Raw genomic sequence first — 16377 nt, 5'->3', positions numbered from 1 at the left:
AAACTATTCAAATGTCAGCAAGCAATAAAGGGCAAACTTTTCATATTAGAATGGCACTTAGAATATCTCACACACTGGGAAGAACAGAACAAAGAATGATTTTCAAATGAATGAATCTTGGGTATCTTTCTGGAGCATTTGCTAAGCACCTTCTAAATCGGACAGGTTTACAGAGAAAGAAAAAAATGCTAATCAACTTATATAAGCTAGCTTCACCTATTTTGAAGCATTATTTACTTTTTCTTTCACTTTACTTAAAGTATAGCTTCTGAATACAGAAGTGAACTTGCTAAATTAAATGCAAATAACGTAACTTACAAGTTAATGGACAAAAGTCAGGTTTTTCTGATATATATACTATACATACATACATATATATATGTAATATGTATGTATGTATAGTATATATACATTTGGGAGAGAGTGCAGGAGTTGGGGGGGGGGGGAGAGAGAGAGAGAGAGAGAGTGAAAGAGAGAGAATCTTAAGCAAACTCCACGTTCAGCGCAGAGCCTGATGCAGGACTGAATCTCATGACCCTAGGATCATGGCCTGAGCCACCCAGGTGCCCCAAAAGTCAGTTTTAATAATGCTGAGATGACGTGAGGTAATATTAGGAAACAGTACTGACTATTATCTCAAGAACTTCTATTCACAATCTGAGAAAATGCTGCTATTAGTCTAATACTAGCTTGGAGCTAAAGAGAATTTTTGTGATATCTGTTAATGATGGTGGCTCTAAATTAAGCAACAGCAAGATCTAATCTAAACCCACCCTCCCAACTCTTCAGTTCATTACATAATTCTGTTGGAAATTTTTAAAGAGCAATACACCATGGCTGCTTGCATATTTTTACCTCATTTCCATTTTACCTTACACAGCTTGGAAAAGTCCCAGTAACACTTAGTCATATTCTAATCCTGTGTGACTTCAACACCCAGCTAAGATATTAAGGCAATTTTCAAAGCTTTCACATTTTTCAGACTGCTGCAGTCTAAAAAGTAGATCCAAATTTTTATGGTGGTTAGATTTGCACATATATGGCCCATAGCTATATGCCTCTAGTAAAAATCTCAGTAGAAAAATCTCTAATAGTTTTGCTACCATGTAGAGGGACATAGCCAAAGGCTTGTATGACACGACTCAAATTTCAACAGTCTCTGTATCATAACTTCCCCTGTTGAGTTAGGAGTTTCAAAATGTCAGAAGAGTTGGTGGGAGCAGCTATTAAACGCATTCATGGTAAAACAAACATTTCACATCAGACTGAAATTTAGTCACTGACATTTGTTCTAGCATTGAAAAGGTCTAACAAATTTGAGATTTGGGGAACAAATTTAATTTTGATTATCTTCTAGGAATCAAAATGTGGCTATTTTCCTGAAAATTACATAAAGTAAAAACTCTTATAGAGGATAAATTAAGTCTCAACAAGGCTAAACAGCTTGACCCAAATTATGTAGTCAGGTATATTTAAGGACATAGCAGACTATGCCCATAGCCGGTAATTATTCCGTTACTCCGTGCCAACATTGAGTATTCAATTTAGGAAGAATGCGACTGCAAAGTTTGATCTAAAGTTATGTTCAGAGGAATATATCAAACATATTCCTGGGGGTTTATTTATGAACTGTATTCAAAGTCCTTATAAATGACACATTTAAGACAGTGAGGATTATTATTCAGATTAAGCTGAAGTAAAGTCAGTCTAAATCCTATCATGATATTTACTGGCTTGGAGCATGGTTTGCATTAGTCAGAAAAACCCTACCCAGGCACAAATCTCCATCACCTCATCCCTAGATTAAGGTCTCCCTGCTTCTGCTCTTGCTTCTGAGTCTATTCAAAGCAAAGCCAGAGTTTTCCAATTTCCACAAAGCTTTCCATTTTACTGAGAATAAAAGCCAAAGTTCCTAGATGATATGGGACCTGCTATGTCTCCAAGCTGATCTATACTTTTGTTCTTACCAAACACTCCCCACTGCTGTCCCCAACATGGCATGCCCCCAAAGTCTTTGCATTCTGTTCCCTTTGCCTGGAAAACTCTTCTGGAGATATCTATAAAGCTCACTCCTCAACTCCTTCAAGTCTTTACACAAATGTCACCTTGGGGCAGCTGGGTGGCTCAGTCAGTTAAGTGTCTGGCTTTGGCTCAGGCCATAATCTCATGGTTCATGAGTTCGAGCCCCGCATTGGGGTTGCTGCTGTCAGGGCAGAGCCTGCTTCAGATCATCTGTCCCCCTCTCTCTCTGCCCCTCCCCAGCTTGTGCTCTCCAAAATAAATAAAACAGTTAAAAAAAAAGTCACCTTATCAGAGAGATCTTCCTCTGCCACTGAAAACTGCCTCCTACTCTGATATTCCTTAGAATTTTCCTACTTAATGGTTTCCTAATCAATGGTTGATTTAGTCTGTTGCCTCCCATCCCCTCTTTTCAGATTTGCTGTTTTTCTTGCTTCTGTATTACAGAAATGGGTAACTGCAAACTTTGAGATATGCTTCTTTTCCCCTAAAATGTACTAGTACGGCCAGAGAGAATTTTGTTGTATGTGTTAAATAAATAAAAATTTCCTCCTTGATGGTGAAATTGACCCTCTAGCTTCTCGTTCATTTACTGAGTTAGCAAATATCAAGCAGGTAGGCTCCACAGAGGATTACCTTGTCCTCATGGAGCTTACAGTGTTTCTGCTAGAAATTTCTACCTGTGCTTCTCATACCCAAAATATATGCAGACATAGAAACCAAGTAGGAACAGTTAAATGATGTATTCCTCAAAAAGGAAAGACACTTTAAGAATAAATCTATGAGGTAACCTAATTAAGTTAACCAAGCTCTGCCTACGGGCATCTTTGAGGAACGATGCCTTAAGAGATAATTGTGTCTCGGGCACCTGGGTTGCTTAGTTGGCTAAGTGTCTGACTTTGGCTCAGGTCGTGATCTCGCCGTTCGTGAGTTTGGGCTCTCTGCTATCAGCACGGAGCCTGCTTCAGATCCTCTCTGCCCCTCCCCTTCTTTTCCCTTTCTCTCTTTCAAAATAAACTTAAAAACAAACAAACAAATAAACCTGAGTCTTTTGTGGCAAACCATAACAGACTGTACCTTTATTACCAGTCATGTGCCCCCTCTCTTTAAATGAGTATTAAAGTCCCTCCTTGCTGTGTCTGGCTGCAAGGGTGGAACAGTAAGCTGTGACAGAATGAACTTTCCTACCCCAGTGCCAGGCTTCACTCTGACTTTTGGCCAGCAGAAGGTAAGCTTTGACTGCACTGGAGGGGTTTACTTCAGTCTCCTGTGTTTCTGCCCTTACCCATAAGGACAGAATGGCTTGCATGGGAAATGTTCCTGCAGGTTAGGTCCCGGAATGAAAAGGTGTATAGATCACGGAGGGATCTAGCCCAGATAGAGTTAATCCACAGACTCAGGGACGAGAATATGTTGCCTTCATATGAACTTCCACCCTGCTTGGCAACCTATTCACTTATCTTTTATGATTCCTCTTTCTGTACACAAGGCAGTGCCCTAAGTCCAGGAGAAAGTAAGTTGCTATGAGGGCAGGGAACTTTTCCTTCCTGTTCTCTCTTGGCTCCATAGCTTCTTGGAGCATGTCTGGCACAGAAACATAGGCTGAATGAAAATAATTATCGGCAGAAATCAACTAGATGATCATCTAGTTAATCGTTGGTCTTTATCATAGTCTAAAGACTTGAAATACCCAAAGGGCTATTTGAAGGTAAATTTCAAGAGACAAAGGAACTTGAAGAGATAGAGAATAAAAGCATTTACAGTTAAAATTATTCTCGGATTTTCTGAGGGGAGGAGCCCATTTTACAGTAATCCCTTGGACTGACAGACAGAATTGCACACTAAAACACAGTGGAAGTGAAAACCGAGGAGAGAAAAGGTGAAGAGAAGATGGCAAGGGTGTCTTTCTTTCTTTCTTTTTTTTTTTTAATTTTTTTAATGTTTATTTATTTTTGAGAGAGAGAGAAACCGAGTGCAAGACAGGGAGGGGCAGAGAGAGAGGGGGACACAGAATCGGAAGTGGGCTCCAGGTTCTGAGCTGTCAGCACAGGACCCAAAGCAGGGCTCAAACCCATGAACTGCGAGATCATGACCTGAGCCGAAGTCGGACGCTCAACCGACTGAGCCACCCAGGCAGGCGCCCCAAGGGGCGTCTTTCAATTTTAGACTTTGTCCTAGACTAGAAGAGCAATGTCACTTGGAGAAATCTCTGTCTTTTGCACATGTGTGACTTCTAACAGAAAGAAATTGTAGGGAGTGGATAGAAATATTAAGAACAAAATATTTCTCCTCATTTGTTTTCGAAAACCACAAAGAAAGAGAAATAAAAAACATAATCAAGCAACTGTGATAGTGGGAGCTTCAAATCAACCATAACAAATTTGTTTGCTTTCTTAAATAGCTAAGTCATTTCCATGGTGTCTTGGTATAAACAAGGAATTCTGTTTAAACTCTTATTCTGTTAACACATTAATACGTATGTGAGATTAGTATCACCCATCTCCAAACTAACACGTGAGAAATGTTTAATTAGACTGATGGCACTTTATCATATTGCAACGTTAAATCTGCATACTTACTAGTTACAAAAAAAAAAAAAAAAGGTTAATTCTGATCAATGTTAACATAATCTCAACAAATATCCAGATCCGAAAATCACAATAGTCCCTTATGACTCTTTAATTTTCTGATTCCATTCATTTATATGATAAATGTTAAAATGGAATGAATTTCCCTCTGCCAGTAATACAGAAATAAAAGGGACCATGCTCTGATTTAACACAGACCCAAGCATTTCAGTCATGCATTGCCAAAGCCACGACAGAAACATCAACCCCTTATCCAGACAACACTTACAAGCAGCCTCTTATCTAAGTTGGCTTTTCTCAAAGAAGAGGTAACAGAGTTGGCATCTTTTTCTGCCATCCACGCTTTAAAAAGCTTGACCGCAAATGAGGCTGCAATGCCTGTTTAAAGAAACAGAAAAAGAAACAGTGAGAGTTGAATTCTTTTAATAAGCAAAAACACCGGTAATTGACAGACAGGGCCAAGCTGCTCACTCGGTTTCCCGAACGGAGTCTGCTGCTCAAAGACATGATTTGGTACAGAGGAAAAATGGATAGCTCTTTAGGCACAGTTCTGTTTCCATTACTCAAAAGAAAAGGAAAAACAGTTAAAACGTTTTTCAAAGTGAGACTCCCTAATTCCAACCTGGAGTAACGGTGTCTTTATTTTTACCTTGGTTCAAAACAGATTGAAAACCCAGTATTTTCTAGTTTTTTTTATTTGTTTTGTTTTTGCTTCTCTTTCACCTGTGGTTCACCAGTATTTCATGTCTGTAACAGTGATCCTGAAGTATAACAACTAAATCTTGAGACATAAAAATGAAATGGCAGCACGTTAATTAACGTGCTGATAAATGATACCAGGCAAAATGCATTAATAGTGAAAGATATAAATAAAGCTATAGATGAACAGGCAATATTTACTTTGTAAGTTTATTTCTTGTAAAAAGCATTAAAAAAAATGGGGTGCCTGGGTAGCTCAGTCGGTTGGGCGTCCGACTTCAGCTCAGGTCATGATCTCACAGTCCGTGAGTTCAAGCCCCGTGTTGGGCTCTGGGCTGACAGCTCAGAGCCTGGAGCCTGCTTCTGATTCTGTGTCTTCCTCTCTCTCTGACCCTCCTCTGCTCATGCTCTGTCTCTCTCACTCTCAAAAATGAATAAATGTTAAAAAAAAAAAAATTAAAAAAAAAAAAACCTCATGAGTCAAGCTATAAAAATACTGATGCTGTTTCAAACTGAAGTCTTTTCTGGATATTTTAAAAGAGATTACTAAAAGAGCTAATGTTAATCAGAAAACCACTCAATTACATATCCATATTGACATTAGGATTTATTTCCAAATATAAGTAATTAGATAGCTAGAAGACAGTTCCTCTGTGAACACTACAAATTTCCAAGTTAATGTTACATTTATTAAATTTCCAAGTTAAAATGCAGCTGAAATATTAAACTGATTTTTTCTGAAGTCTTCACTGTTGCAGCCTCAATCCCTCACACCCCCTTTTTTTCCTAAGAGAATTTCCATTTTGCATAGGCCAGGTGACTTCAAGTCTAAGTCCTGGTACCATTTCCTTCTGCAATGATTAGTCGAGAGTCCTCGCTTTAAGCCCATCTGCCCAGGGCGCCTCCCTGGCAACTGCTACTGGGCCAAAACTAGTCATGTGGCCTATGGTGGCCAATCAGCTGAAGGCATGATAAATTATTCTATGTTGAGAAGTACTCTCCCACTGAATCTAAACAAGAAAGGATGTCCCATAACTGTACCAGCAGACATCGTATAATGACCAGGGAAACCATACTTGGAATAAAGTTGATAATGCTATGATTGGTAGTGAGAAATAACAGGAGAAAATATCCAAGACGTGAATATTATTGTTTTGGACATAAGAAATAAAGGTTCTTATATGGAACAAAATTTCTTACACAGCAATTTGAGTTCCATCTTCTAGTTAGTTGCAAGTAAGAGCATTCAATCAATATACCATTTATACAAACACAAACTTTGCCCAAATTTCTTCACTCGAATGAGCAGAGGAATGAGTAAAAAAAAACAAAACAAAAAAAACCACACACACACACAAAACAAACACATACACACACACCCCCCACACCCCCCACAAAAAAAACCCCCAAAACCCACTATGGGTAGGACAATAAAACAGGTGTTTCGAACTGTAAACACTGTTAGTTACTTACACCCACTATCTAAATTTTATAACCATTAATATTTAATATTTGCTTCATCATTGTCCATCAAATTATTTGAGGAATTTGTAGAAATCACTTAGGATTTTAATACAAGCAGAAAGACAATTATTTTCTGTTATGAAGGCTAGGGAAATCTAACATAATTAACATTTACTGTTTACATTTTATCTTGTGTTTTTCTGAGGGTAAAATGGCTCACATCATAAATAAGATGTGGAGTATCAAATCCTCTTCAGGAAAACACTTTAAAATGTCACAATATGAACAACACACTAATGACAATTACAGAATCTGAACTGTCATAAATCTGAGCTATATTAAGCCCAAAACTATAGAAAATCTCTAAGATCACTCGACTCTCAATTTACTATTCTTTTCTCAGCTACAAGAAAACTACAATCCATTTTACTGCAGGCATGAACGAGGCTGGGACTTCAACATTTGTAGGAGAGAAACTAAGTTCTAAGAAGAAACAGATGTGTTCACAAAAGCTCTTTTATTTTTAAGGAAAAAATAACTCTTTGTTTTGTGTTGCATTATAACTCGAATATCATTATCCTCCTCCAAGAGCCCACTTTTGTTTTATTCCATAACCAAGTGATTGTATATACGCCTATCAAACTCTTACTGCCTTAAAATTAAAGCGAGACTTCGATGCCACCATCTGGACTTCTTTCTAAAACTGAGATAATGAATATCTTAAAAATGGGATCAAAATGAACATCGAACACAAGACTTTGAGAGGTAACGGTTTAGAAGAACGGTCCTAACCAGCGAAATAACAGTCTGGTGGGGGGGCATTTGGGAACATGAAGGGGCCTTTTTTCATTACACTAAATAGAGGTGGGTGCTAGAGCCTGGCAGTTTAAGTGCCCCACAAAGTACAATGAAGCATTCTCCCAACAAAATATGCCAGTGGCAACTACATTGAGAGAAACAGTTTGGACGACATCCACTTCAGGGTATTTGATCCAGGCATTAAGCCTTACACCCTGAAATTCAGTTCATTAATAGTTTTTGTGTTGTACAAGTGTGCATATTTTTTCTTCCAGTTTCCTCCAGTAAACATGTACAATTCTTATTGTTTAAAGACATACACACATTCGCTCATACGGATGATGGGTGGGTAGGAGAGAACACTAAGAGGAGTTGCCGGGACTTTTCTAATCATCTGTGGCTTTACTTGTCTTTTTACACATGACAGGTAAGAAAACGCAAGCGTCATTACCTTCTTTGACTAAGCTGTCGGTGAACAGACTGGTGAGGATGGTGGCGGGAAGGGTGCCGTTGCCCAGCAGGATCCCCGACAGCATTGCCAACTTTGTCTGCTCTGTTTCGGAAAAGGCTTTAAGGAAGAGGAGAAGCTGTGGGTCAAACAAAAGAAACCAGGTCTATAAAGCAAAGGACTAAGGTAGGAAAATAACAGACAAGGTACATGCATGGCTGAATGGCAGACGAGTCGGTCGTACGCACAGCGTAAGTATTACCCATCAGAAACACATGCGCGTGCTCACTTATAAACTGGATGCTAAGGAAAGTGACTTTCTCAGGCACAGTTCCTTGCTTCCAAGTTCACTTACGCGTAGCTGTAGATAACATCCACGGGAACAAAAAGAGACATATGGAGAATGGTGTGAATAGGTTACATAAAAAATTTACATTGGACTTTGTACAGAAGAAAGGGTAAGTTTTACATAATGAGCAGAACATTTACTGAAATATATTATTGTCCTTCATATTTTTCAGTGTTGGGGGTGCCCTTGTCCCCATACTATAGCTACCCATTTTCTTGGGGTTTGTTACATCGTTCCACACACAAAAAACAGGGAAAGTCACTAAGCTTTGACATCAGCGTATATTTTTCTGAGTTCAGAGCATATAATATTCTTTAAAACAAGACTTGCGTGAGAAAGGGGTTTTCTAAGTTTCTGCTGCTCTTTCTAAAATAACAAGATTCAAACTCGGTATTTCTTAGAGCATGCAGTCTTAGCAGCCCTGGTGATGAGGTAATGGAGGATATGACAAAGCCTCTTAAGAAAGAAAAGCCCTCTGATGTAAGTTGGAAAGAGCAATTTCAGAGGGGGCAATTGAGAAAGTAGCAACCTCAGGATGGTTAAAGGAGAACCAAAGCAAAGGTGATTATACCCTGTTTCCCATTTTTCATTCTATGAGTTCTCAGTCATGTGGAGTACCCTCCTCTTTCTTAAGGCTACTCACCCCCCCACATTGCTCTGACTCTATTCCAGGCTATTTTCTCTAGTTCATCAGTTCTTAGGCATGTTACTGAGATCCCCAGGGCTCAATATCACTACTGGGGCCTTGCTCACTTTCTCATTACTTTGCACCAATGAAATGCCATTAACTCTGTACAGTGGGTAGGGCAATATTAACTTACTATCCTTGACAGTTAAAGGATTATTACATTACAGAGAAGTTATGTGAGTCTAAATATTTGTATTATGAGTAATGAGTAAGTGGCAGAACTGGAATCAAACTAGTCCATTTCACTCCCAGGTTATGCCTATTCAAGTGTCAGTGAATTAAAAACAAAGCCACCTTCAAAGTTCATAAAAAACATGGAGGGAATGAGAGTATCAGTGTGTAAAGCTCCAGGGAATACCAGGAATGGGACACAGTAAAAGAACTGACAAAATCATAGACACTTTGTATCAATCTGGCCTTTCCCTCTGATTGAAAAGATGATTCAGATTCAAGTGAACAATGAAAAATGGCTCCCAAAATAAAATATTAAACACTACCTTTTAAGCCCATCAGTATACTCTCATTCATTAAAATAGTGCAAAAGTTACATCTTTTTCTTAAATTCATATTCTCATTGATCAATTATATTAATCAACATTAAAATCAGATGCTGCCTGTATTTCAGAATATTCCCTTTAAAATGGATATACTATGAAAAATAAATCATTCTTGAAGCATACATATACATCACGTGAATAAAATAGTAGGGAAATTTTCAAGCTACAAATGAGCTAAGAAAAGCATAAGTGGTATTATTAGACAAAAGTGGTAAAATGCCATTTAAAGCTTTACATTCTCCCTCCCTGTTACATCCATTTCTCTGTTTAATCAGGTGCTTGTTATTTTCTAGACACCTAGCAATCTAATGGACATTTTTTTCCATTTAATTTTTTTTCATATTTATAAAAGTAATACATGCTAGTAGAATAATATCTATCACTACAGAATAATATAAAAATGTGATTTCCTCTCTAATCCCGCTTCCTTAGAATTAATAACTGTTATTGTGTTCATTAATAACTATTTGATGTGTCCTTCCAGATTTTTAAATGTACTTATACACCTCTATATATTATATAAATAACTATATGTGTGAACATGTATTGTTTTTATTGAATTATTCATTGATGACAGCTGAAACTTGCCAAGGGTACCAGCTATTTTTCTGAATACTTTCTGTGTATTGAAATCTACACCAGCCTTGATCTTCACTTTACAGAAAAGTAAACTGAGGCAGATAGAAATGAAGTAATTTGCCTGAAGTTAAACTACCAAATGGCTGCTCCGCACCTATTTCACGTAACAATTTATCATGGACATTTTCCCCAATCAATTCATGTGGTTACCCTCCATTGTTTACATGACTGTACAGTATTCCACGGTAGGGACAGACCAGAATTTAATTAATCAGTCTCCCATTAATGCACACTTTGCTTATTTCTCCAAACTGTGATAAACATCTTTTTTTTTTTTTTTTAATTTTTTTTTTCAACGTTTTTATTTATTTTTGGGACAGAGAGAGACAGAGCATGAACGGGGGAGGGGCAGAGAGAAAGGGAGACACAGAATCGGAAACAGGCTCCAGGCTCCGAGCCATCAGCCCAGAGCCTGACGCGGGGCTCGAACTCACGCACCGCGAGATCGTGACCTGGCTGAAGTCGGACGCTTAACCGACTGCGCCACCCAGGCGCCCCTAAACATCTTTATACAGTTTTATGTATCCATGCTGAACTATTCTTAAGAAACGGGAAAATGGAGTCACAGAGAATGCAAATTGTTTTAAAAAGGGATTTTACTGTCAAATGTTTATGATGTATGGATCTGCGTTGAACATGGGGAAGCGAATAAGTAGTAAAGTAGATGCTATGGTTCCTTTATTCCCTTGGTTTATAATTTAGCAGATTATCTAAAATTGGAAATAATCATTAAGCAACATGCAAATCTGTAACAAGTTAATGTAGTGAGTGCTACATACATACACACACACAAGAGTTACAAATTTCAAGAGGGAACATGTTGCAATGACAGAAAGGAGGTCTTCTTTAATGAGGTGCTACTATTTATTTTGCTACTTACTAGAGGCCACTTACTCTATTAAGTACCTTATATGTGATCTCATTGATTCCTACAGCAATCCTAAGGTATGGCATCTTACTGCAGCTTTTTACAGTGAGAAACACCACTGAGACTTACACCCACAGATTATCTCCAAAGATGTGCTTTTATCCTCTTTGCCAGACTGTATTTGTGAAAATTAAAGAATTTTACTGCGTATTAGCTGTTGTGCCATATACTCCTTCACATGCTTTAATTGCTTAAATCACCACATCTAGATTTCCCCCTTGATATATTTATTTTTCTTGCATATTTGGAAACTCTAGTTTTTATTTTTAAGCTCTGCAAGGTCAAGGATCAGATGCTATAAAACCACTCCTATAGAGCAAAGTATGTGGTCTTACATAAAGATGAATGAACAAAATCTAGGCTAATCGTGTATTTTCCCCTATAGCAATTAGCTAATGACCTGTTGTACTCATTCATTCAACAAACATTTTTAAAAAACTTACTATGTCCCTGGCACTTCTGCACTATCGGTGTAAATGAACTATTTTCATCCCTCTCCCTTTCATTACTTTAAACAGGTAAGGCATTACATTTGAATTTTTACCTTCTTCATTTCATCCTCAAATGCTTTTTCCAAATACTTATATCTCCTGATGAGTTTATTGAAGACCTAAACATAAAACAGAACCATTCAATATTATGTAAACAAGTTTAAAAGACAATAGGAAGTGTAGAAAGTCACCATCATCACAACATGGCCCTATAGTAAAAAGATAACTGTAAAAGAACTGTAAGCATTTCAAAGGACTTATAACAAGGGGGGAAATGTGATCAATGTGTACATAACAATAAAAGAAATTCAACCAAAAGTATAACATGTGAGAAACCAAAAATAACACTGATAAAAACACAATAATGTTAAACCTGCGAGATGCAGAGAAAGGCAATAGGAAATGAAGGGGGTGACATATAATCACAGAGACCATGGATACGATGGAGAGAGAAGACCTCAGACACATTGTACTCTGGGAGGACACAAAGACGTCTTTAGAAGACAAGCAAAACTTGGTATAACTTCATAGTAATAAAGGATTACTGCCTCCCCCCCACCCCATCTAGTTAGAACCCACAAACAGGGTTTGTGTGTCAGTGGAATTCTAGGCTGTTTATTTAAGTGAAATGAACGTTTGTATTCCCACATGAATTTGAATGTATTCAAATTCATATGTTGAAGACTTAACTTCCAATGTGACTATATGCAAGTAGAGACTTTAGGAGGTGGTTAAATGAGGTCATAAGGGTAGGGCCCTAACCTGATAGAACTGATGGCCTTATAAGAGCCATAAGAGAGACTATACCAGGAACCAAATTGGCTGGCACCTTAAATGTACACTTCCCAGCCTTCTGAACTGTGAATAATGAAATTCTATTGTTTTATAGAAATCCCAGTCTATGGTATTTTGTCAAGGTAGCCTGAATAGAATAATAAGTGTTCTTATTTAAATAGAGATTTTCATAAATATTATTTTTATAATTGAAAACGATTTCTGAATCTAATTCCTTTCTCTCTCTTTTTTTTAATGTTTATTTATTGTTGAGAGGGAGAGTGTGTGAGTGGGGGAAGGACTGAGAGACAGGGAGACACAGAATTTGAAGCAGGCTCCAGGCTCTGAGCTGTTAGCACAGAGCCCAACGTGGGGGCTCAAACTCATGAAAGGCGAGATCATGACCTGAGCCAAAGTCAGATGCTTAATTGACTGAGCCACTTAGGTGCCCCTAATTCCTTTTTCTTCTATACACATAATACACTGTCATCTAAAACTTTTAGTTTAGATTATCCCCTAATGTGATCAAGATGGGGTACAAGAGTAAAGATTACAGTGCTGCCCTTTATGAGGAAATAGTAGCCCAGGCAGGGCAGTAGTATGCAATAAGGAAAAAGAATAAATGGTATTGAGATCCAATAAATTTGATTTCCAGTTTACACCATCACTCGAGTCCTAGTACTTGCCCTTGTAGTCTAGCTGAGAGCAACTGGCTGTTAACACAGGTCTGTGATAGAACAGGAACCAGCTACTCATGATGCATGTACGTTCAGCTCTATAGTGTTAACGTTTACTAGGTTGCTCCATTCTACAGTCCTGCAACGTCCAGACCTTCATTAGGGCCTAAAGACTTCTAATTTTATTTTTTTACCGATCTAATAAATGCAAAACAATATCATGATTTTACTTCCATTTCCCGAATTACTAGTAGGTTTGATTATGTCTTCATCTGATTTGGGGGAGCCTTGTGTTTCCTCTTCTTTGAAATGCCTACGTCTCTTCCTAATAGGCAGCTTGTCTTCTTCTCTAGTGACTTGCATTTTTTTTTATTTAATCCTGATATGAATCCCTCATAGATATTACAAATTACAAATATCTTCTTGTCTCTTTCTTGTTAATAGCTACATGATAGTCTAATATAGCTAATATAGCTATGAATAGCTACATTCATATCTAATATGAATTAGAAAATTTTAATGAGTACTCTACTGATAGACTTCTATGCTGTTTCCAACCTTTGATACTATTACAAGCATCACTGATAACTCCATCGTATGTGTATGTGTCATTCTACACACATGCAAGCACATCTGAGAGTGAAGTCCTAGACGTGGAGTTGCTAGGTCAAAGGGAATGTGCAGTTTTAGTTTGGAAAGATAGTGCCAAAGTGCTCTCCCTGAAGTTTGGACCAATTTATACTCTCACCAGAATTTATGTGAGCCTCTGATTCCTTGTGTTCTGTACAGATGAGAGGCAAAAAAGAAAATATATAATATATATATATATATATATATATATATATATATATATATACATACATATATATATAAATCTACCTTAGCTAACTTTTAATATCCACTGCTTACTAAGAATGCAATTGAGTATCTTTTCATATGTGCAAGAGTTTTCTAACATTTCTACCGAAAAAAGTGGCCTGTAGAATTTCTGAACCTAAGGTTTCCCTAAATCCTGTTCAGATGTCTCCCTCCTCACACAACAATCTCTCAGTGATGGGCTTTACCTGAGCATAATTTCGGATGGTTTCATGATCTTCATTTGCTGAAAACACACAGTGGTTGGTCATCTTGGTCTTGTCTCCGTCATCTATGCGTGTTCCTCCAGGGGCTGAAAAGACAAAGGTAATTACAGTTAAGACAATACTGAAATGAGAGGAACATTTACAGAGCAGATGAATTCCTGCACCTCAAGGAAAACAGTAAAAGTGGGTAAAATCTAAGAATCACATAAAAATTGATAGTATGAGGTGTACATGTAGATACATATGTTGTTATGTTTATGTTTCTAATCTAATGCAAACTAGTTGTTCCATTTCACACTACTACCATAGTGTGTGAGATTATTGTTCTAGATCCTTGACTTCACCAGGCTCCTAACATTCTAAGTCTGGACTCATTTATTCTCAATGTAGTTCCTGGTGTTTCTGACATCAGGACATGGTTCACTTTTTAGGTTTGATAATATTTTGCCAGACTCCACTTCACCAACAGTGAGACCGGCCAGAACCTGGCTCTTGTAGACCTCGTTAGTTTCTTAACTTTTTTTTTAATGTCTGTTTATTTTTGAGAGAGAGAGAGAGAGAGAGCGTGCAAGTGTGGGAGAGACGGACACACAGATTCCAAAGTGGGCTCCAGGCTCTGAGCTGTCAGCACAGAGCCCAACATGGGGCTCGAACCCATGAACCACAAGATCATGACCTGAGCCAGAGTCGGATGCTTACCTGACTGAGCTACTCAGGCTCCCTTAGACCTTGTTGGTTTCTACTTGAGTAGGTATTAAAACTGTTCCCTCCTCCACTAGCCCAATTATCCATGCAGGGTTGAACAGTATACACTTCGACCGCTCGCCATTTGCATTTGGTCATCAGGCAGCTGTGTTGGCTAGGAAAGTGTATTTTATTCTCTATCGTCTTTTTCCCCTTTGGCCTATACAATATCATGGAATAAATGGACTAGCATAAAAGAATGCATTTTTTTCCTATGACTCAACTTTCTACATTCAAAGGCTCCTCCTGTAAGTTTCAATCATGGCCATTAGAAACACTGGCTGATGAGAAGAACAGAAGCCATACTAGGTATTTTTGTTTTCTGATTGTACTTCATTATAATTAGGGTAGGATTCTAGAAGGTTTGAATAAGCCAAGTTAGACTAATGTCTTCCATATACTCAACACATATTTGGAGAATATATACTTGTACCAGCTACTTCCTTTATGCATTTATGTAACTGCCTTTATTTAACTCGTGATTTCAGATCTTTGGATGAAAAGTGCTACACCTAGCCAAACTTTTTCAGATCCCAGCATACCATTTCATAAGCAAATTACTTTTTAGAAAAGTGAGCTCCTTCAGGAATCTATTTTCATGCAATTAATTTATGCATAAGATTTAATTAGCCCTCTGTAATGAAAACAACCACCTGGAACAAAATTTTATTAAGGTGATAATCTTCTAAAAACTCCAGGCTAATGACTCCTATCTGACAGAAGTTAGTTATATAATTGAAATTAAATCTATAGTCTTTTCTCTTAGAGGTAAGTTTTAAAAATTGTATTCTTATACAAAACATGTTATACATGAATAATATTGCTACAGCTTGCATTAAAATTTTTTCCCTCTGATATTGGGAATAAGAATTAATTGCCCTTTCTAAAATTTTGGTGAGCCTGCTATTTTCCTCAAAATGTAAGTTAAAAGAAAAGAAAAATATTTCTTGTATCTACTCTTCAAAAAACACAACTGAAAAGCCAAGATGACTATTGTTTTAAGAACAATGGAAGAAGGTAAATTTTGGGGTAGGTGTTAAGAAAATTCCCATACTCAATAAGTAAACAAAATATTTATATAAAAAGAATGTGCCTGGCTGGGTTTATTCATTATATCAAAGGTCTGGCCTTGGTAGGTACCTGGGGGTTTTACCGGCTGTGCTCCTAAGTCTTACCGTACCTTTGGCCTTACCTTCTTAGATGTATGGAGGTAGATCATCCTTATATAGATGGTCAATGACGCTTTGAGATCATCAAAGCAAAGTATACAGATAATTTAACAGATATATGGGGGCAGTAATATGGAAACCCAAGAGTCAGGTAAGAGGCATTCAGAGAAACACATGGTCTCATGTAGGGGAAGAAAGTAAACATTTCAAGAATGACAGGAGGGTCAGCAGTACGGCCAGGAGGGCACGAAGAACTGAAAAAG

General features: G+C 37.7%; 1 protein-coding gene across 3 annotated transcripts in view; it reads right to left on the bottom strand.

Annotated features, from left to right (window-relative positions):
- Positions 1-16377, bottom strand: part of BZW2 (basic leucine zipper and W2 domains 2) — a 63428-nt gene that overhangs the window by 13203 nt on the left and 33848 nt on the right. For all 3 annotated transcript variants that reach the window (XM_045052445.1, XM_003982820.5, XM_006929231.4), the window contains 4 exons: positions 14184-14287; positions 11722-11787; positions 8020-8155; positions 4876-4985 (listed from right to left, as the gene is read on the bottom strand). In XM_045052445.1, the coding sequence (XP_044908380.1) occupies positions 4876-4985; positions 8020-8155; positions 11722-11787; positions 14184-14287 (416 nt within the window). The remainder of the gene's footprint in view (positions 1-4875; positions 4986-8019; positions 8156-11721; positions 11788-14183; positions 14288-16377) is intronic.

Source organism: Felis catus, chromosome A2 (genome assembly GCF_018350175.1).
Source record: "Felis catus isolate Fca126 chromosome A2, F.catus_Fca126_mat1.0, whole genome shotgun sequence".
NCBI classification, from domain to species: Eukaryota; Metazoa; Chordata; class Mammalia; order Carnivora; family Felidae; genus Felis; species Felis catus.
This window is presented reverse-complemented; position numbering and strand designations above follow the sequence as displayed.